Source organism: Salmo salar, chromosome ssa04, assembly GCF_905237065.1.
Source record: "Salmo salar chromosome ssa04, Ssal_v3.1, whole genome shotgun sequence".
Classification (NCBI taxonomy): domain Eukaryota; kingdom Metazoa; phylum Chordata; class Actinopteri; order Salmoniformes; family Salmonidae; genus Salmo; species Salmo salar.
In genome coordinates, this window is record NC_059445.1 from 72,932,505 (window position 1) to 72,955,500 (window position 22,996).

Sequence of the window (22,996 nt, forward strand, 5' to 3'; positions counted from 1 at the left end):
ACTGCCTTGTTAAGGGGCAGTACAACGGATTTTTACCTTGTCAGCTCAGGGATTCGATCTTGATTCGATCTTGCAACCTTACTAGTCCAACGCTCTATCCTCTAGGCTACCTGACGCCCCAGGTAGCCTGGGGTTAGATGTTGATAATAACTATTATGAATGAGCATGAATAAAGTGTTACCTAATCAATTAATCACACATTTCATGGGAAGACTGGTTTTGGTTTGTTCATGTCAGAGGATATCTATGGAAATGAAGATATGAGTTCAGGGTAAATTCCATCTCAGTTCATGTCAATTCAGGCACTTAATGGGAAGTTACAGCAAATCATTTGACAGGACTAAACCCAAATCCAGATTCAAAATGTGATACCTGCATGTTATTTGCCAATATTTCAGTATGTAATATGTTGCAGTATTTGGATTAGGTTCAAAACTCTTGGCTATCAAGCGTAAGCAGCACTACTCTACAGAGGAGTCCAAAGTCAATATGTAGCGTACACAACACTAAACAAGATTCAACAAGGAGTTTGTGACCAAACTCTGGACAACTGCCTCTTTAGACAACTGTGCACTCAGTTGTTGTTTTGAAATATTTTCTATAAAGAATTGAGCTGGATGATTGAGAGTGCAATGAGAGGGTGAGTGAAACTGAGAGAATGGGAGAAAGAATGTGCCAGTCTGAATGACTCACCAGAACACAGTGATTTCTCTAAAAGTCACTGAGGAACATGAAGTGAACAGAGGCAAAAGGGCAATGGGATACGGATACCACAGTCTCTCTCCCTAATAAAGCATTTTATTGCTCTCCATACTTTATTCTTCTCACTCCACTGGCTGCATGACAGACTTAATCCCCTGATATATCAAATTGGAGGTCCTTGCAGAGCTAATCCCTCTCTGTAGGCAGCCCCTCAAAGTGCTGACACTGTGGGAAGGGGGGGGGGGGGGGCAGGTGAGTCGTCTAGGGGGTGGGGGTCAATCCACCCACCCACTCATGTCCCATAAAGTGAACTCCTCGGAAAGTTGGAGATTTGAGTAGGAAAGTGAAACAACTCAAATTGTGTTCCAACAGCACAATTGGTTGGAGTTGTGGTGGGTATCATTCTGTCATGGCTACATGTATTGGGTAAAGACACACCATAATGGACATTGGACGTGTGCACATCACCTGCCAACATGTAGAATTTCCGGTAAATTAACAGAAAATTATGGCTGATGTTCTGTGGTCAGAGGCGATAGGACGGCCAAGCTCTGCTTTTAACCATTCAGCGGCACGGTGTGTTGTTTCATTAACTCTAAGGCCGGAATTCAATCCCTTCGCAGATTTGGACAATGCACCATTTAAAGGTCATTTCCGATTGAGCCAACATATACAGCGTTTACCGTGAATGTGGTTTCCGCATTGCTTTTAAAACTAGATTGCTTCAACTCAAAGCAAGACTCAAAAAGCAGATCTGTGGCAAACATCCTACGTCAACTACTGTGACTTTCAAACGTCCATTCGATTTGTTCCCATTGAAGATGCTAATTGCTAGAACAGTCTACCTTGACACTCCTGCAGCTAGTCCCTCTAAATCATTACGATCAAGCACACAAACAACACACTGTGAAGCCTGTGCAATTTGCTTTGCTAAATGTTTCTTTTTACAGTCTGTTAGAACATGTCCTCCTAGAACACCCCGGAATATCAATGCTCTAGGTAGTTTGAGCTTTCCTACTGACCTGACACATTTTTTCTCCAGGGTTATTCAACTCTTACCCTACAAGGTCCGGAGCCTGCTGGTTTTCTGTTCTACCTGATAATTAATTGCACCCACCTGGTGTCACAGGTCTAAATCAGTCCTTGACTAAAGGGGAACAATCAAAAAATGCAGTGGAACTGGCTTTAATGTCAAGAGATGATTTTGAGGGGTCTAGGCCATCCCTCAACAAAAAATGCAAGAGAAATGTCAGAAAAGTTGCTCATAACCTGCATAACTTAGTGGCCCTCAACTATTATGTTTAATAATGTATGGTTTACAGTTACAGTACAGCAATATGAACAACACAAAACAAATGTGCTTTAAAAGCAGTAGCTTGCAGTGAGCCCAGCTTAACTTCTGGACCATTTTAAGACATTGCTACATCCCACTTTGATCTGGGTGGAATCTCAGCTCTGTGAGAATGCTCCTGACAGGGTCACTGCAGGCCTTCGCTGAAGCTCATCTCTTCGGACATAGCCAAATCCAGGGTCGCCAGTGGTTGCTGCTTTCGCCTTGCCATGCTTCCAAAAATATCCCCTCACACACACCACGGTCAGCCTGTGACACAAACCTGAACCTTTCTCTCCCCTAGATTTACTCTAGGCTTAAGCCTGGAGGCAACATTTCCAGGTAAGGGGTTTAACTACTTCCTGAAATAGGAAAGTCACCACTTTGTAGCCCCACATCATTAGACCCGCCTTTGTCTCAGCCAGAGGGGATACGTTTAAAATACCTCTGTATCCAGCTCTCGTTTATTCCTAGAGGTTGATGAGTCTCTTTTGTTGTATGCAGAACTGACACAGGGAAAAGGGTTTCCCAGTGAGCAAAACTGGTTCAAAACAACTGACTGGGTTTATTGTACATGGATGCTCAGATAAAGGAAACACATCATTTCTCCTCACCCTGGAACTTCATTGATCGATTGATGCCATTGATCAGCCACTGAACAGGTTTCCAAGGGCTAAGTCAGTCACTGATTAAAAGGTAAGGATCAAAAGAAGCAGCCACTGAAGCCCTTGAGGACTATAACTGAGAATACCTACCCTAGAGGGAAAAAGGCAGTGTGTGCCTGTGGTGTTGTGTGCCCTGGACATCATTTCATCTTGAGATCAGCTTGGTGTAGGGTTGCAAAGGAAGGTAATATTATCGGTAACTTTCGAAATTGACTAGTAAACTACCGGAATATTGGAAACGTTCAAGGATTTTAGGTAATTTGCATAACAGCTCAGGTTGGTGTAAGGAGGTTATTGAACCAATTGGTCTCTCTCCATCCATCCCTCAAACTCATTTTTGGCAATTCCCGGCTGAATCTGGATTCGTCATTGGCCCGACCAGCTATCACTCTACGTTTGCGCGTGCGATCAGGACCATTAACGGCACTGGTGTAAATTGCTAGTCTGGGGATTTCATCCTGTCTCGTATGTATTTAAATTCACTTTTAGATCTTGGCATTACTGATAATGAATGTTACACTGCCAACAGTCCCTGCCATACAAAAGAGTCCTACTTCTTTCATGTACAGTACGTTATGCTGTAAATCTTGTCTACCACAGCCTTAGAGCCATTAGAATAGAACATTGAATAAAATCACATGAGCTCCTGTTACACACATGACCCGTTGTTGCCCATGCTACTGTACGTTCCACCAAGCCCTCACATGACCCGTTGTTGCCCATGCTACTGTACGTTCCACCAAGCCCTCACATGACCCGTTGTTGCCCATGCTACTGTACGTTCCACCAAGCCCTCACATGACCCGTTGTTGCCCACGCTACTGTACGTTCCACCAAGCCCTCACATGGCCCGTTGTTGCCCATGCTACTGTACGTTCCACGAAGCCCTCACATGGCCCGTTGTTGCCCATGCTACTGTACGTTCCACCAAGCCCTCACATGACCCGTTGTTGCCCACGCTACTGTACGTTCCACCAAGCCCTCACATGACCCGTTGTTGCCCACGCTACTGTACGTTCCACCAAGCCCTCACATGACCCGTTGTTGCCCATGCTACTGTACGTTCCACCAAGCCCTCACATGACCCGTTGTTGCCCATGCTACTGTACGTTCCACCAAGCCCTCACATGACCCGTTGTTGCCCATGCTACTGTACGTTCCACCAAGCCCTCACATGACCAGTTGCTGCCCACGCTACTGTACGTTCCACCAAGCCCTCACATGGAGAGGCGTCCTCTACCTTACAGCCCCACCTAGAGAGTAGATGGTCCATCTAAAGAAAAAGTGACTTTGTGGAGAATCAAAACACTACAGTGTAGGAGGGCTCTCTTCCTCTCCCTCTCTCTATTTCTCTGTTACAGCTATGCCCTCAATGTGCCTCACTATCATTACATAATACTCCTGTGGAATGAAAATTACATATCATTACGCTGCATATGCTATGCTTAAAACTGGAGAGGGTGTTGTGGCCGATGTGGAATCCCTAGCCATAGTGTGCTAGTAGCAACCAGTACTTTGGGGTTAGCTCAATAACCAAACACAGAGAAGCCAACATTGTCTGAATTAGTATTCTGTCCATTCATGTTGCAAAACTGACGCAGCTTCTTCCTACCCCTTGGCTATGTCAGTCCAAAGTTTGCGGCCATTGTAAACAAATCTGTGATTGTCATGCAAATCGGTTCTCACGCGACAATTCGGATAACAATTGAAAAAGCCAAATGGATAACATTTTCAATAGTTAGGGAATCTCATTGCACTCCGAGGAGAGTTGAACTGACTCCCCACACAATCAGTTATCAGATACAAAAATCAGCAGTCCCTCGCACTCGTCTTCACACACAAAGAATCAAATAAACCAAATGCCGACCCACCTCTGCCATGATCACAAGCAGCACAGCAAGCTAACACCATTAGGGAATTAGGTGTTCCGTAACAAAACGTTCCATCATTTTCTTTTTAAGGAGTCAGCGTGACAAAAACAGGAATAGAGAATAAGAGATTCAGGAAATAGCGCTAGCTAGCAAAACAGAGAGTAGAAATATGGGGCTTGGAGTCTAATGGTTGAAATGGGGGGAGGTGGGGGGGGGGGGCTTCTGTTGTTTCGATCTGGGACTCCCAGCGGTTCCCCAGGCCTCACTGTCTCAGACTCTCCGTTTCCCAGTCACAGAGTCCACTGTCTGACGCCATGCCAGGCTGCACAGTGAGCTACAAATATTACACTTGTATATTTCAACGAAATGATGTGGATGTACAGTAAGGGCCCAACTCAAAACCAGGAAATGGGCTCACAAAATAATTCAGAAATCTTCCCATGTAGCAAGAAAGAAGGTGTACATTTAAATGTATAAGTTTCACACTGCAAACATAGTTATTTTTTTCCCAGAAGGTTAGTTTTGTAAAAGATTGCAGTCAAGCTGGTCAATGACAACAGATAAACACTGGGGCTGTATTGTATGGCTCAATTTATATTGGAATTGGTTGTTTTGCATATTTGCAGGCATTTGCATTGATGTACAGTATGCACAACTGCACATTGTGTGAATATGTAGTATATGAAACTAAACCACGCAATTATTATTATAATTTTCAATTGTGGGCATACTTTCCTGTGACAATCACTTTGCAACAGAAGCACTGTTCTATCATGCATGATGCATATGCTATTTCTAGCACAGCAGCCTGAATATAATTCAAATGTCAACTCCTCAGACTCAATACTTCAGTATGTAGAGCGAGACTGTCAAGAAAGCTAACAAGCCTCTCTCTCTCTCTCTCTCTCAGCCCCCTTTTCCATACACCACCTCTTCTGCTTTCTGACACATGCAGCATGCACACACCCAGACTATGTGCCTAATACATAACAAAGGAAGATATATGAATCACACAAAAAAACACACAGACACCCCCAGGTGAGGTTCCTATTCACAACAAGTTCTCACAGCCTCACTACAGAATTAGATGTTTATCCATGTTTCTCCAAAAATCAAATTACAATCTTGCTCCAAATGTAAAATTTAGAAGGTTAAGTTTTTTTTAATTTGAATAATAATAATAACCTCAGGACAGACGTCCAATTTTGAAGTCGCTCTTTCGGACGCACAGGAGAAATGACATTATGGTCACGACTTCCGCCGAAGTCGGCTCCTCTCCTTGTTCGGGCGGCGTTCGGCGTTCGACGTCACCGGCTTTCTAGCCATCGCCGCTCCATTTTTCATGTATCCATTTGTTTTGTCTTGTTCCCTGCACACCTGGTTTTCATGTCCCCAATCAATGTACATGTATTTATTCCTCTGTTCCCCATCATGTCTTTGTGAAAGATTGTTTGTGTTAATTCTTGTGACTGTTCTGCGCGTTTTGCCTCAATAAAGTGTGCGCCTGTTCACAAATCTCTGCTCTCCGGCACCTGCCTTCGCTACCAGTACGCACACACCTGACAGAATCTTTCACCTACCATGGAGTCAGCAGGAGCAGGTACCCCGGTCAGAGGAGTCGAGGAGCGCGTCCAGGAACACGCGTCAATGCTCGGTGCCGCGGCAATCATCTCGGTGCCATGATGGATCGCGTTGTCAAGACCATGGACCGCTAGGAGAGACAGGAAGCCTCGAAAAGCGTAACCGGGGTTACCTCTACCTGTCCCGTCCGGATCCAGCTCCAGTGGAATGCGTCTCTCCCTTCCCAGGGAGTATGATGGGACGGCCGCACAGTGCCAGGGGTTCCTTTTACAACTGGACCTATACCTGGCCACCGTTCACCCAGCTCCCTCAGGAAGGGAGAGAGTATCCGCCCTCGTCTCATGCCTCTCGGGGAGAGCTCTGGAGTGGGCAAACGCCGTGTGGGGAGAGGAAGAAGCGGCGTTGGACCACTTCGAGGAGTTCACCCCCCGCTTCCGGGCCGTCTTTGACCATCCACCCTAAGTTAGAGCGGCGGGGAACGACTCTTCCATTTGAGGCAGGGGACAAGGAGCTCACAGGATTTCGCGCTGGAGTTCCGGACCTTGGCCGCCGGAGCAGGATGGAACGACAGGGCCCTCATCCACCACTATCGATGCAGCCTGTGTGAGGACGTCCGACGGGAGTTGGCCTGCAGGGATGCCACCATCACCTTTGACCAACTGGTGGATCTGTCCATCCGGTTGGATAACCTGCTGGTCATCCGTGGACGTCCTGAGGGGGCTCTATCGGTTCCATCTCCCAGCACTCCCGCACCGGTGCCCATGGAGCTGGGAGGGGCTGCGCGTAGGAAGGCTGGAGGTGTGCACCATCTGTGGCCGCAGAGGGCACACTGCCGGTCGGTGCCGGGTTGGTCCCTCTGGGAGTCGAGGCAGCAGGCAGGGCACTCTGGCGTCACCCCAGGTGAGTCTGCACCACACTCATCCAGAGTCCTCTGTTGTCCACCTGTTTGTACCTGTTTGTTTCCCTGAGTTCTCCCCACATTCCCAGCATAAGGCGCCCGTCGATTCAGGCGCAGCTGGGAATTTTATCGACAGAGCGTTAGCTCTTAGTTTAGGGATCCCCATTCTTCCTGTGGATAGACCTTTCCCGGTTCACGCTCTGGATAGTCCACTATTAGGGTCCAGGCTAATCAGGGAAGCCACCATCTCCCTGGCCATGGAGACGCAGGGGGGTCACGAGGAGGGAATCAGTCTCTTTCTCATTGACTCTCCTGCGTTTCCCGTGGTACTAGGCCTTCCCTGGTTGGCTCGTCATAACCCCACCATTTCCTGGCAACAGAGGGCTCTCACAGGGTGGTCGCGAGAGTGCTCGGGGAGGTGTGTAGGGGTTTCCGTTGGTGCTACCACGGTGGAAAGTCCAGACCAGGTCTCCACCGTACGCATTCCCCCAGAATATGCCGATTTGGCTCTCGCCTTCTGTAAAAAGAAGGCGACTCAATTACCACCCCATCGACAGGGGGATTGTGCGATAAATCTCCTGGTAGACGTTGCACTTCCCAGGAGTCACGTGTATCCCCTGTCGCAAGTGGAGACGGTGGCTATGGAGACATATGTCTCCGAATCCCTGCGTCAGGGGTACATTCTGTCCTCCACTTCACCCGCCTCCTCGAGTTTCTTTTTTGTGAAGAAGAAGTATGGAGGTCTGCGCCCGTGCATTGACTATAGAGGTCTCAATCAAATCACGGTGAGGTACAGTTACCCGCTACCTCTTATCGCCACGGCGATTGAGTCAATGCACAGGGCGCGCTTCTTTACTAAACTGGATCTCAGGAGTGCGTACAATTATGAGTACCTCGTCATGCCATTTGTTTTGTCTTGTTCCCTGCACACCTGGTTTTCATTCCCCAATCAATGTACATGTATTTATTCCTCTGTTCCCCATCATGTCTTTGTGAAAGATTGTTTATGTTACGTGTTTATTGTTGACGCGCCAGACTGGTTTGTTTTTTCCCTGGTATTTCACGAAGATGTTTATTGTTAAACATAATTCTTGTGACTGTTTTGCACTTTGCACTTTTGCCTCAATAAAGTGTGCGCTTGTTCACAAATCTCTGCTCTCCTGCACCTGACTTCGCTACCAGTACGCACACACCTGACAATTACTTTGCTTTGCCAAACCCGGTAAACTGATCACGGTAATGATCACGGTAATGTAATGAAAACCCTTCTGACACCTACATGCTGAAGGCAGTGTATGCCACAGTGCAGTACAGTGTTCTTCATCATGAATTTAACATGGCATGGAAACAAACATAAATATTTCACTAGGCTTTCAGAAAGGGAATTAACATTATCATCATCCTGCAGCTGCTGGGTCATGTTCATTAGGGCACACAAAAGAAAACATTTTAAAACACTTTGCAATGGGGAAAAAAATAACATGTTTTATTGGACAAGCCGAGGTAGTCCCTCCCTGTTTCAGTCTGTTTTCTTTCTTTTGGTATCGAATGAACAGGACCTTGATGTTACTTGTCATCCGAGAAGGAGGGAAAAGCAGTGAAAGAGTGGTTATTATGGGAAAAGAGTACTTATTATGAGACTTCCTTGGATTCAATGATTAGTCATTACAATTCAGTCAAACTTAACATTTTATGAGAACAACTGTAAAGCAGGTGCTCTGGGATGACTTTTTTCCTTGGTACTGATCCAGGATATCGGATCGGGGATCTCCCAATCATAACCTTAACCATTTGTCTAGGAGAAACTTTAACCTACACCAAACCTGGACTAGTATTCCTTTCTGCCCAACAACAAACCTTGACTATCACTTTCACACAACTTCTGCCAAGACAAAATTATCAAAAGACAAAAACCATTAACACAGAAGTCAAAATAGTTCTCATTTGTCAGACCGATTATTTGGTCAGTCTGGTTTATTACAACAAACCAAAAAGAAAGAGGATGTGCATGCTCTAAATAACCAAAGTGATCTTGTACTAATTGTGGACCGCTGGGATAGAGAGGCTTCCCCTGAAATGAATCCAGATGCAGCCCAGCTCTGCTCTACACTATTGTTTAGCTCCTGGTCAATAAGGATGTTCCGGACCTCACAGCTTTCAAAGAGGGTCATTAGCTCTCTGATTGCAGCAGCGGAGGGCTGCCTAAAGTTTCCATCAAGTTCTAGAAGAGTGACATCTCAATAGAGGTGCTGTCACTCCCCAGTGGGCTTTAAGCCTGTTAACCATTCAAGACTGCTGCGCATGAGCGCGCACACACACACACACACACACACACACACACACACACACACACACACACACACACACACACACACACACACACACACACACACACACACACACACACACACACACACACACACACACACACACAGTGAGCAGACAGTGTGAAATATGCAGAGAAACCAATGCTGGAGCACACACACACAGACAGAGCTTCTTCCCTTCCGTTCTCGCTGCATCCCTCTCTCGTTCTCTCTCTCTCTCATTCTGTCGCTCTCACTGCTGCTCTTACCTTAGTTGTGACAATGCAAAGACAATCCATTGCGGGCAGAAAAGCTCAACCTATGCTAGAATTCATCACCACCACGAAATGTGTGAGATGGGAAGGAACAAAAGAGGGGGTGGGGGGAGAAGAGGAGTGTGCTGCCACGGGAGAGACGGCACACAGATAGCCACTACTGGAAGTGGGGCCCCTCTGAGAAACTGGAGTCCTCCTCCACAATGCTGAAGGCATTCATGATCCTAACGCAATCTTAAAGTCCAGCACACGTCATCTGCCGTACAAACGCACGAGTTCTGCTGGAAAGCGAGCCACAGGCTTCGCCCCCTCCAACCTGAGAACCTTCTCCCTCTCCTCTCATCTCCTCTCCTCCTCTGCTTTGCTGCCGACAACTGAGCGACAGAGTGGAAGGAGACGAGAGCGGAGGAAAAGAGTCGTGGTGGTGATGCTGATGCACAGTTGAGACGGAGCAGCAGCTAAGTGGAAAGAATAAGGTTCCCCAGCTGTTTCTGACTTTTGACTGACTGACTGACTGACTGACTGACTGAATGGATGAACGGATAAATGGATGGAAGAAAGGAACTATGTAACAATGTGTACCTATACAGTAGTTCTGAACAGGGTTATAATAACTCATGTTTTTACAATGGTATAGGATAATCTACTGTGAAGTGTGACCAAGTATTTCAGTACATGTGTGTGGGTGTGCATCTGTCTGTGTGTGGTTATGTGTGTGTGTGTCTTTTAAAATGTGGCTCTTCAATTACATTCCAGTTGAGCAGGTCAGTTTATGTGATTCACAATGAATGTTTGGAGGCAGAGATTTCATGAAAGAAAGGGCAAAGTTTTGATCTAAAAACAGTCCTTAAAACAAAGCCAGCTAGACATACTACAACAAATGCTTTTTCAACAGCTGTGTATCTATAGGCTGCTGAGAGTGACAAGTGAGTTTACACTAGCTAGCAAGCTGGCTAGAGTTTTGCACGAATGCACCTCAAAGACAACGCTAGCAAGCTACTGTAGAAAGCACATTTAGCCTCGATATGCTGTAAGTTCTAGTGTAGCTAACATTGCACAGTGACAAGTTGAGAACAATGAAATCAACAGGAAAATACTGTTTCAAACCTCAATCCAAAGCGGATTGACTGACAAACGCATTGCTCTTGTCTTGAATGAATGCGATCTCTACGAACACCGGGGAAAATCCCTTTAAAACAGCGGTTCCCAACCAGGGGCACTAGGACACGGGGGTAGGTGAGAAGACTCATGAGACCATTGGCTGACTGGTAAAATACACGAGGGGGTACTTCAGGGGTACTCTGGGCACAGCAAAATGCAGTTGGTGGTACAGTAACAGAAAAAGGTCGGAAACCACTACTTAAAAAGGTGCATTGTCGGTATTTCAGTGTGTAGTGCTAGAACCATCAATAATATATAATGGTTCTATATCTATGTCTAGAACACGCTTTGAATGAATTCTGGCCTTAGTTATTGGACTGCTCGATCCTGAAGTGCTTTCCCTTTGGAAACACAAACGATAGCAGACGTCAAGCCTTTCTGTTGTGGTCTGGTACCATGAGACTATGATGAATAACCTTGAACTTCCCTGTTTGTGCCAAGAGCCAAGGCCTAGACTTTAGCTCAGTGTGCTAACGGGATATTGAAAACATTCAGCAATGTTTGACATACATTTGTTTTGCAGAGACAAATCTTAAATAGCCCATTATTGATAAATAATATATTTTTTATTGCTTCACTGTTTAGACGTTTTATTGTAAACTATAAAACACTACTCTATTTATGGTAATACAACACTTTGTTTTCATATTTAACCAAGATCACATTGTTCAGAACTGCAGCTGAAAGTGATAAGAGTGTGAAATGCATCCCAACAGGGATTCAGCTCATCTCCCCCACACTGCAATAAGCTGTTGAGTTTACACAGACCCCCTCTGGGGAGCCAGGTCAAACACAAACATAGAAACACAGACCCCCTCTGGGGAGCCAGGTCAAACACAAACATAGAAACACAGACCCCCTCTGGGGAGCCAGGTCAAACACAAACATAGAAACACAGACCCCCTCTGGGGAGCCAGGTCAAACACAAACATAGAAACACAGACCCCTCTGGGGAGCCAGGTCAAACACAAACATAGAAACACAGACCCCCTCTGGGGAGCCAGGTCAAACACAAACATAGAAACACAGACCCCCTCTGGGGAGCCAGGTCAAACACAAACATAGAAACACAGACCCCCTCTGGGGAGCCAGGTCAAACACAAACATAGAAACACAGACCCCCTCTGGGGAGCCAGGTCAAACACAAACATAGAAACACAGACCCCCTCTGGGGAGCCAGGTCAAACACAAACATAGAAACACAGACCCCCTCTGGGGAGCCAGGTCAAACACAAACATAGAAACACAGACCCCCTCTGGGGAGCCAGGTCAAACACAAACATAGAAACACAGACCCCCTCTGGGGAGCCAGGTCAAACACAAACATAGAAACACAGACCCCCTCTGGGGAGCCAGGTCAAACACAAACATAGAAACACAGACCCCCTCTGGGGAGCCAGGTCAAACACAAACATAGAAACACAGACCCCCTCTGGGGAGCCAGGTCAAACACAAACATAGAAACACAGACCCCCTCTGGGGAGCCAGGTCAAACACAAACATAGAAACACAGACCCCCTCTGGGGAGCCAGGTCAAACACAAACATAGAAACACAGACCCCCTCTGGGGAGCCAGGTCAAACACAAACATAGAAACACAGGCCCCCTCTGGGGAGCCAGGTCAAACACAAACATAGAAACACAGACCCCCTCTGGGGAGCCAGTTCAAACACAAACATAGAAACACAGACCCCCTCTGGGGAGCCAGGTCAAACACAAACATAGAAACACAGACCCCCTCTGGGGAGCCAGGTCAAACACAAACATAGAAACACAGACCCCCTCTGGGGAGCCAGGTCAAACACAAACATAGAAACACAGACCCCCTCTGGGGAGCCAGGTCAAACACAAACATAGAAACACAGACCCCCTCTGGGGAGCCAGGTCAAACATGTGGTCACAGCACACTGACTAACAGCATTTCCTTTTCCTAATAAGCAGCATAATGGCTGCCCACAACGGATACCAGGGACAGACTGGGACCAAAAATCAGCCAGGCATTTCTAACACAGCGGACCTTTTTTTGCTTTGAGGCCCACGCGTGGGCTGTCCCTGATGGAGAGCCAATAACTCTTGAGTTAAGAAACACTTTTCTCATCAAACCAGGACCAGAATCTGATGTTGTGTTGTGTGGTCATGTTGACTTCATACCGCTACTCACTTTTACAACTCTTATGGCATATTCATATTAACTAGCCAGACAGTCACCAAGAAAATGCATGGCCTTTACATAATATAATAGTTAATAATAATATGAATAATAATAATATGAATCATATAATATGCCATCCTCTTATTCTTATCCGTATTTTTGGAAACTACACTGTTGGTTAGGGGCTCGTAAGTAAGCATTTCACTGTTGTATTCAGCGCATGTGACTAATACAATTTGATTTAATACATAATTCACAAGTGATAGGCTAATATTGTCACCCATCAAACAATTCTCAAATGAATCTGGTCTTTACATATACAAAATAATATATGTGTGAAATTTGTTTTGATTTAGAATGGACCATTATCATACACCTGTCTCGAAACAGGGGCAGCGGGAAAAAATACATGTCATCTATGCACTTAAATAGCGAATGGAGGATGCTTTTCCCGTGGTTCATTTTCATACCAGCCTGTCACGTCCTGACTATAGAGTGCTCTTATTTTCTATGGTAGAGTAGGTCAGGGCGTGACTGGGTTTTTTTAATCTAGTTTATTTTTTCTATGTTGTGTTCTAGTTTTTTTTTTCTATGTTGGGGTTTTTGTATGATTCCCAATTACAGGTCATCGTTGTCTCTAATTGGGGATCATATTTAAGTAGTTGTTTTTCCCACCTGTGTTGGTGGGAGATTATTTTGAGTTAGTGCATGTAGCACCTCTTTAGTAACGTTTTGTTTATTCTTTATTGTTTTTGTATTTTGGCTAAGTTTCACATATTAATAAAGATGTGGAACGATACTCACGCTGCGCCTTGGTCCTTCTCTACACACAGACGTGACACAGCCAGGCAGGCTATACTCCTGTTGTAAAGATAAACAATATGCTTAATATTAGGAAAGTTGATAAATAATTATAGGGCATAAGGGGACAATTACTTTTTCCCACAGGGGCGTTGGGTGTTGCATAACTTTTAATTAAATAAATAAAATAAGAATAATTTTGGGGGGTTATTTGTTTATGAAATAAGTATGTAATTGTTGTGTTTTTTGTTCACTCAGGTTTCCTTTATCTAATATTAGGTTTTGATTGAATATCTGATAACATTCCATATCAAAAATATAAAAAAGTAGAGAAAAATATAAAGGGGGAAAATACTTTTTCACAGCACTGTACAGACATTATTAATATTAAATATTATTACATGATTTTAGAGGAATTGCAGCTCCAGAAATGCTTTAATCAACATGCGATAAGGCCCAAGAGCTTAGCTAACAAACCAAATGCAGACAAATTAGCAAACTGTGTCTACTCCTAGTTAGAAAATATATGAATCATTGGATTACTTCAAACAAGCAAACACATGTTACTTAGTCAGAAGTGAGCCTATTGACGCTGCTTTGGATATGAGAGAACTAACAGCCACCGGGAGCGATAAGGTTAAAGAGTAGTGTTGTTGTAATGATACAATACCAGATTTTCCTTAGCAAAAAGGAAAACACGAAGCAGACTTCACTCTTTAAAACCTACTTTTGTAGAATAGTGTGTGTTATTTGATAAATAAACAAATATGACTGACTCTGGGTGAAGTCTGCTTCATGTTTCCTTTCCTTCCTTACTTCCTACAGATGTAGGATCTTAATTTGAGCCAGATTGCTACAGCAGAAACATAATCCTGCAGCAACAGGAAATGTGAATTATTATGTGGATTATAATTAATGGATATTTTTGTAGGGGTTGATTCATTTTTTTGTAAGGGAAAATCAAGTCTGAAATTACAATGTGGAAATTACAAGTTTCAGAAGCCTTTTAAAACCTCAAATACACTAAACGTTTTAAAGTTATCTTACAACAGCGTGATCAAATTAAGATCCTACATCTGTAGCATCGCTGTACAGGTATCGTGGTAACCCTATTACAGAGTTATCATTATTGTCTCTCTCTCATATTCAACTCTGGTGTTTACCTGCTGCCTGTAGAATGATTGGTCCTCTGATTGAAGTTCCTCACATAAGAGCACTTTGATTACCGCTTTCATTTTGTGGACATAGCAGCGCCCTCCACTCACATGCACTGACTATCTATTCACACACACAGCTCAGAAGGGGGTGTTTACTAGGGCTAATCTTTTCAGCAGATGGGACTCAAGCTGGCTTCGCCTGATTAGATTATGTAGGGTGAACGATTTAACTTCCTTTGCTGCCTCTCATCGATAGGTATAGGTGAGGTATTGTGAATTCTGGATGTAACTGATACTGTGGATACATGCATACAGGAGTCAGGACATAAGAGAGACAGGTTTTTATTTAGTCTACTTTAGTGTTTGACCTTGACCATGGCCTTTTGATGACATGGAGACAACGTCTGAAGTAGAATACATTTGAGATCAGGGATGGACAATAATAAGGGCCGAAGTGTGCAGGCTTTTGTTCCAGCCCAGCTGTAACATACCTATATCAAAAAGGTCTGCATGTCTATAAAGCACTGTGCAGAATTCATTCCAGGTAGTAACTTTGATTCTCAACAACAACAAAAAGAGCCTGCCCAAAAGGCCAAATAAGAAGTGCAACTCCAAACAGTGACATGGTACATCTCAAGCTGCTGTTACCTACGTTTCAAGAGTTAGATGATATAATCACTTTATTCTGGTCTCAAGCTCTTAGACCATATCCCCCGCCCTTGTGCAGGGATAATCTCATGTACTTTGCTGAGCTTCTTGTTTGTTGCCCAGACTATGGAAATAGAGCTTCTGAATTTTAACAAAATTGTACAGTTGCTGATTTGCACCTTTGCTCAGATCACTCCTGTGGCTTGTAAGATTTGTATTCATTTGTACTAATGCTATTGGATTATTTGTAATTTAATGTTCACAACATGATTATGAAATATATATTGTTTAGATGAAATACAATTAAACGCACATTAAAATAAAAGCAACGCAATGAGTCGCCTGGACTATGTTCATCAAATAATTCTAACACATTTTCCCAATGAGCAGTATGTTTTAATGAATCATGGAAAGCTGGTTAGGTCTGAATGCCCTGATGAAAATACATGGAAATTGATTAGATAGGGTCTATAATCAGAGACTCTCTGTATCATGCTTGTGAACTTCCAAAGCCAAAGTTATGGGCAGAGTGTGTCTCACCAGAGTGATTGGCTCTGTGAAGGTACTGAGGTTGGCTGTGTGGGCGAGAGGTGGCAATTACTGCTAGTGTCACTGCCTTACATACAGGGAGGGAGGGATGGAGGGAGAGAGGGAGAGAGGGAGAGAGAAGGAGAGAGAGGGAGAGAGGGAGAGAGAAGGAAAGAGAGGGAGAGAGGGAGAGAGGGGAGAGAGAGAGATAGAGATAATGGAAGGGTGAGATGGGGTGAGGAAAGGTGCAGAATGGTGCAAGAAGAGCGAGAAAGACAGAAAGAGAGAGAGGGAGAGGAGGGGCTTGAGAAACAGGAAGCAATCGTTAGCTAAGCTCCCCTATCTCTAGCAAGCTCTGTATCCAAATAATCATCTGGTCAGGACCCACACAACATGACTAAGCCTCGACAGATTTCTCATGCTACAGTACACACCTTCACTCCTCCGGCCACCTCTCTCTGTTCCGTGTTGATTTTCTATTCCTCTAGTTCAGGGCTCCATTTTCTATTGGACTTTTCTATCCAATTTCTATTAAATATATTAGGAATTTCATATTGCAATAAGAAACTACCATAATTGACTATGGAAAAAAAAATCTCTAATTCTATTTACAAGAATTCAAAGTGTGTCACGTCTGAGAAGACTTGATAAAGTGGCTCGTGCTCTGCTCACACCGGCAAAAGGCTAGGCGTCCAGAGTAGCAGCTAAAAACTGTTTTCCTATAGCCTCAGTGTATAGCTCTCCAGCCAGTGATAAAAGCTCTGTGCCTTGAGCCTAGTAAACAAGTCTGTGTGTTTTCCCACACCTGGGGCTTCAAAGCCTGTCCATAATGCTGCCTCTTGGTACTGCCTAGAAAGCCATCAACAGTTTAAGTCAACATTCGGTGTTGTCTCCCTCATAAAGACCCCTCTGGCCCCGCAGTGGGGAAGCCGCTGATGTTGAACCCTCTGAGTCTCCGAAACATTGCTGTTGACTGGCCATTGTTTTAACATGTGTTTAACCTATGCTGTTGACCTGAGAGATGATAGGTGAATAGATCCTGGATCACGCTGACATTGCCAGCTCACCAGCCATCAGAATATTGAGAATATTCACTTTAACAACAAGAGGCCAGTAGCGTAGCACGACAGAATTAAAAAGAACATACACTGAATGTACAAAACATTAAGAACACCTGCTCTTTCCATGACAGACAGACCAGGTGAAAGCTATGATTCCTTATTGATATCACTTCTTAAGTACACTTCAATCAGTATAGATGAAGGGGAGGAGATGGGTTAATGAATGATGTATGTGTGGTAGGCAGAGAGGGGTGTCCACAGGGTACTCACTTCAGAGACTTTCACACTGATCGGTGTCTGGTCCTTCCCACCGTGCTCCGAGCTGCTCCGCTCCCTCATCTGAGGACACACACACACACACACACACACACACACACACACTAAGTATCATTATATTAGGTTATTACAATACAATAAGTTAATGTAAATGTAGAATAAGCTTAATTGGAAACGAATAACTGAAACCACAATGAAACATTATGAGTACAGAGAAACTAACTATTTTCAAAGTTACACAGTTTCTTTGACCTATGAGTCCCTCTGAGTCATAAACAGCCTAATTGTGTTAATATTACATCAGGGTATAAAACATAATCTCCACAATACAGAGACATTCTGCCATTAACCGTTGATGCTGAGCACTACCTCGCTATTTGTTTGACTTTTGGCCAAGGTGATTCTTCAATCAGTACCCCAAGTATTATTGTGTACATGTCCAACACTATCAAAAATAAATGCTTAAACCTGGTATACACACACGGATGAACGCACACACACTCTCACACACACACACACACACACACACACACACACACACACACACACACACACACACACACACACACACACACACACACACACACACACACACACACACACACACAGCGGACAGAGATAAGTCCATGTCTATATTAACCGTAAATTCCCACTCTAATCTGTCTCTGTTTACTTACCATCTACACTCTCATTCTTGTATTTAAAATGTGTCCAAGGAAATTCCTAAAGTCAAATTAATCCAAGCAAAACATAAGAAAAGACTGCAGCTTGTGCTTGCACAACCTCAGGCTGAAGTGGCACAAAAGCACACAGTGGGATCAAAAACACTGTACCAGATTGCATGGGATAGAGAGTGTCAACACTCTGCCACAAAGCACTGATTTTGTTAAGCCTTCATCTATTCAGCCTGGCTTAATACACTCGGCTTGTGTTTTGTAACACAACGCAGACATCAAATCATTTTCGGGAAAGTTCTGACCCAAATGAGCAGACGGTGTGAAGTTATGGGACATGTTTGCGGCCCTACTTTTCAGGCTGTTTCTACACAAATGTAACTATGGTGTTGGGTATAAGGTGTACGGTAAAGTTGCCCCTAGATGCTGATCTGGGATCAATTTAGCATTTTCCCCATGGTTAAGGTTAGGATGAAAAACACATAAACTCATATGGTTTTTCTGTAAGGGTAGGGGAAACTTCCCCCCGAAGTGTTAGGTAAACCAACACAATGCAGACCGTGTTGGCCAGGGGACAGAAGGCTTGCAGAGGCTATGACCTGCTTTGTGTTTCTTTCTATCTAGGGACATGCTGTAAGAGAGTGTTTAGAGAACTGCTCCTATAGCATACACAGTAGTAGGGCAGGTGACCCAATCTCAGAATTCAAAGTCCCTTGTGACTTCTAGAACCCCTTCACTTATCCCCATGCATCTACTAAACATACACATCCACTCCTTTAACACCAAGGGCTTTTGAACAGTATATTTGATTTGATGTACATTAGTTCAGATCTATACATATATACTGTATATCTATCAGTTTGTACAGCTCTGGAAAAGGAACAATATATGTATGGAACCAGGAACGTTTCAATGGGGAGAGATAGGATTTCTACTGGATTACTGAGGTCGCTGGTTAGATGCCAAGTATGTCAAACACACACACACGCATACACACACATACACACACACAGCACGGAAAAAGGATCATGGGTGATAGACATTGGGTCTAAAGTGTCATAGAAATCGTAAAACAGAGGGAGAACTGAGGAATTGCACACACAAAAAAAGTTTTGTTTAGAGATGCATTAATTGATTGCATAGATCATTGGGATATTGAAATGAAGATCTACAGAAAATTGTATGCAAGGATAATGAAAATGTAATCATATTGAGAGAAATACGATTTAACTCAGACTTCACCTTTGTACTGGGTGAGATCTTTTACAAAGACTAGCTTCCCCCTAGTGGATGAATAGAAAATAAAAAGTTTCATCCTTTATCAACAAACCACAGCATTTCAAATGAGACATGAAATATGTTCTAAAATGCCAAATTGACATAATTTCCAGTAATTTATAGAGTAATTGATTTCATGATCAATTGGGGTGACCAGTTAATCAAGTGTTGTGTGATGAAATCCCACTGGAAAACACATCTGTGTTCCTTCATTCCTGGTCCTGGAGAGCAGCAGTACATGTGGGCTTTTTCAATAAACCAACAGCACAAATATTTCAAAACTAATGTTGTCCTGGGTCAAAAGCTAGTAAAACTAATGTTGTCCTGGGTCAAAAGCTAGTAAAACTAATGTTGTCCTGGGTCAAAAGCTAGTAAAACTAATGTTGTCCTGGGTCAAAAGCTAGTAAAACTAATGTTGTCCTGGGTCAAAAGCTAGTAAAACTCTGCAGCCCTACAGGACAACAAGTTAAGAACACTGTTGTACAGGAGTGACTGTATCGCTTGGTAATTTATACATTCTTACAGATCCCATCATTTGCAAAATTGATGCCTCATGGGGTAGTAAGCAATGATGTGTATAAACCTTCTATTGCTGATGCTACATAACGGCCAATGAGAGGCTTTGAAGCCACAAGCGCCATTAACTCATTGGAAGGAGCAGTCCTCCACAGGAAAGGAATTCTACAATATTTAAATTAAATGTTTCAAAGACAAAATGACATGTATTTAAGTATTTATTTGTTGTAGTCGGGACAGTGACATTAGTACTTTCAGAAAAAGATTTGAAGGAATATGATTTTAATTATTGTTCAGTTCTCTTAAATGTTCAAGCATGCATTAAGGTATCTGTAATATAACATACATTACCTTTCAAAAACAAATGTAGACATTAATAAATGTATTTCTATAGCTTTCAAAATCTTTTTTACAATGGAGAAGGAATACCAAGATGGCTGCGCGGTGGCTTCAAAGCAGCATCCCCTGTTAGTCATCTATGGTTAATACATATCAGTAAGAACCCTCAAACTACATTTTACATTTTAGTCATTTAGCAGTCACTCTTATCCAGAGCGACATACAGGAGCAATTAGGTTTAAGTGCCTTGCTCAAGGGCACATCAACAGATTTGGTTACTGGCCCAATGCTCTTAACCGCTATGCTACCTGCCGCCAACTGGGGTCATAGGCTTATTTAATAGGAACATTAAATAGCAAACAAATCATTCAGTCAACATTCATTTCAGTTATTGACTATGGCGATATCTTTTATATGAATGCCGCTGCCACTGTATTGAAGCAATTGGATGCAGTTTATCATAGAGCATTGTGCTTTATTACGGGCGATAGGATCTTTGCATTTTGTATCAGAAAGTAGGCTGTCCCTCTTTGAAGACTTGGTCTGCATTGCACTCTTTTAGTCTATAAAGCCCTCTTGCATAAACCTCCGCCATACCTTACCTCTTTGTTAACCTTCAGACGTATAACTTACCAGACCCGGACTCAGGGATGGCTAACCCTGAACATCCCTTCAATCACCACCCAGTTACCAGACCTGGACTCAGGGATGGCTAACCCTGGAGATCCCTTCAATCTCCACCCAGTTACCAGACCTGGACTCAGGGATGGCTAACCCTGGAGATCCCTTCAATCTCCACCCAGTTACCAGACCTGGACTCAGGGATGGCTAACCCTGGAGATCCCTTCAATCTCCACCCAGTTACCAGACCTGGATTCAGGGATGGCTAACCCTGGAGATCCCTTCAATCTCCACCCAGTTACCAGACCTGGATTCAGGGATGGCTAACCCTGGAGATCCCTTCAATCTCCACCCAGTTACCAGACCTGGACTCAGGGATGGCTAACCCTGGAGATCCCTTCAATCTCCACCCAGTTACCAGATCCGGACTCAGGGATGGCTAACCCTGGAGATCCCTTCAATCTCCACCCAGTTACCAGACCCGGACTCAGGGATGGCTAACCCTGGAGATCCCTTCAATCACCACCCAGTTACCAGACCCGGACTCAGGGATGGCTAACCCTGGAGATCCCTTCAATCTCCACAGAGTTAAGTAAATCTGCTTTTAGTTTTTTTGCGCCTCTCATGTGGAATAATCTCCAAAACTCCTTAAAGGGATATTTCATGAATTTGGCAATGATGCCCTTTATCTACTTCCCCAGAGTCATATGAACTAGTGGATACCATTTTTATGTCTCTGTGTCCAATATGAAGGAAGTTAGATATAGTTTCGCAAGCCAATGCTAACTAGAGTCAGCGCAATGACTGGAAGTCTATGGGTATCTGCTAGTATGCTAGTAGATACCCATAGACTACCAGTCATTGAGGTCATAAAGTCTGTCTGTGGTATGAATACTTGGTTGAACTGTAATGCATAAACCAGCTACCGTCTGAATGTACACATAATGCTATACTGATTTGTATTATTCAAAATATAGTTATTCTACATTAATGTTATATAAATACCAGAATTAGTATAATATCCTCCAATATTCTATATGTGCAACTTGTTATGGTATTTGGGTTGCTATAACATTTGGTTTGAAGTGACACTGAGGATTTGAGCATGCTTTTGGAAGCATCCTGCCATCCTACCACTCCCATGGGTTCACTAGCAGTGATGCTAATGCTGGCAGTGGGGTAAGTAAATAAAGAAAACTAAGCCTTATTTTTGGTAATTGTCTCTCAGGATCAATGAACGAATCAATTTTTTCAATAAAATAAAATGTTTAGTCTACGTCCCCTTTAATTAGCAAAAACTAAATGATACTACAATCAAATGATGGTAAATCAGCGTTTTAGTATTAATGTGGATTGTCCTTCAGAAAAAAGCTGCACATTATTTAAGGGAAGATTTTTGTTTAACAAAATATGCAAATGAACTGTAATGTTGCTAAAACAACAGTCTGTTTTGGATCTTTTTTATTTCAGATAACATTATTTACATGTGTAATTATGTTTTAATAAGTTATGTTAATGTTCTGCAAGTTTGTTCTTGGGGCCAAAATGACCCCAGTTGGTAAAATATGTTGGTAGCATGAGGGTTAATGAATCTGCTAAGAATCATCAGCATGATGTCATGAACATAGAAATAAAATGAATAGAAAGGGGGTCTCCATTCAAGTCAATGATGGCATAATCACACTTTCCGTAGCCGATGTGAGCAAGACCTTTAAATAGATCAACATTCACAAAGCCGCGGGGCCAGACGAATTATCAGAACGTGTACTCAAAGCATGTGCGGACCAACTAGCAAGAGTCTTCACTGACTTTTTCAACCTCTCCCTGACCGAGTCTGTAATACCTACATGTTTCAAGCAGACCACCATAGTCCCTGTGCCCAAGAAAGCGAACGTAACCTGCCTAAATGATTACCGCCCCGTAGCACTCACATCGGTAGCCATGAAGTGCTTTGAAAGGCTGGTCATGGCTCACATCAACACCATCATGCCGGAAACCCTAGACCAACACCAGGGTTGTGGGTTCAATTCCCACGGGGGGACAGTCAAAAAAAAAAAATGCATGAAATGAAATGTATGCATTCACTACTGTAAGTTGCTCTGGATAAGAGTGTCTGCTAAATGACTAAAATGTAGTGCCCACAAAGATCATCATTA

At 43.5% G+C, this 22,996-nt stretch overlaps 1 protein-coding gene across 16 annotated transcripts in view; it reads right to left on the reverse strand.

Moving 5' to 3' along the window:
- The window catches only part of LOC106603804 (disks large homolog 2), a 325,722-nt gene that overhangs the window by 250,373 nt on the left and 52,353 nt on the right, over nucleotides 1-22,996 (reverse strand). For 15 of the 16 annotated variants that reach the window (XR_006769672.1, XR_006769671.1, XM_045717311.1 and 12 more), the window contains one exon: nucleotides 17,407-17,475. Coding sequence is in view for 14 of the 16 variants with exons in the window: in XM_045717311.1 (XP_045573267.1) it covers nucleotides 17,407-17,475 (69 nt within the window). In the remaining 2 variants the exon portion in view is untranslated. Of the gene's footprint in view, nucleotides 1-9,622; nucleotides 11,654-17,406; nucleotides 17,476-22,996 lie in introns of those variants that run through there. The other variant, XM_045717319.1, reaches the window with a different exon arrangement.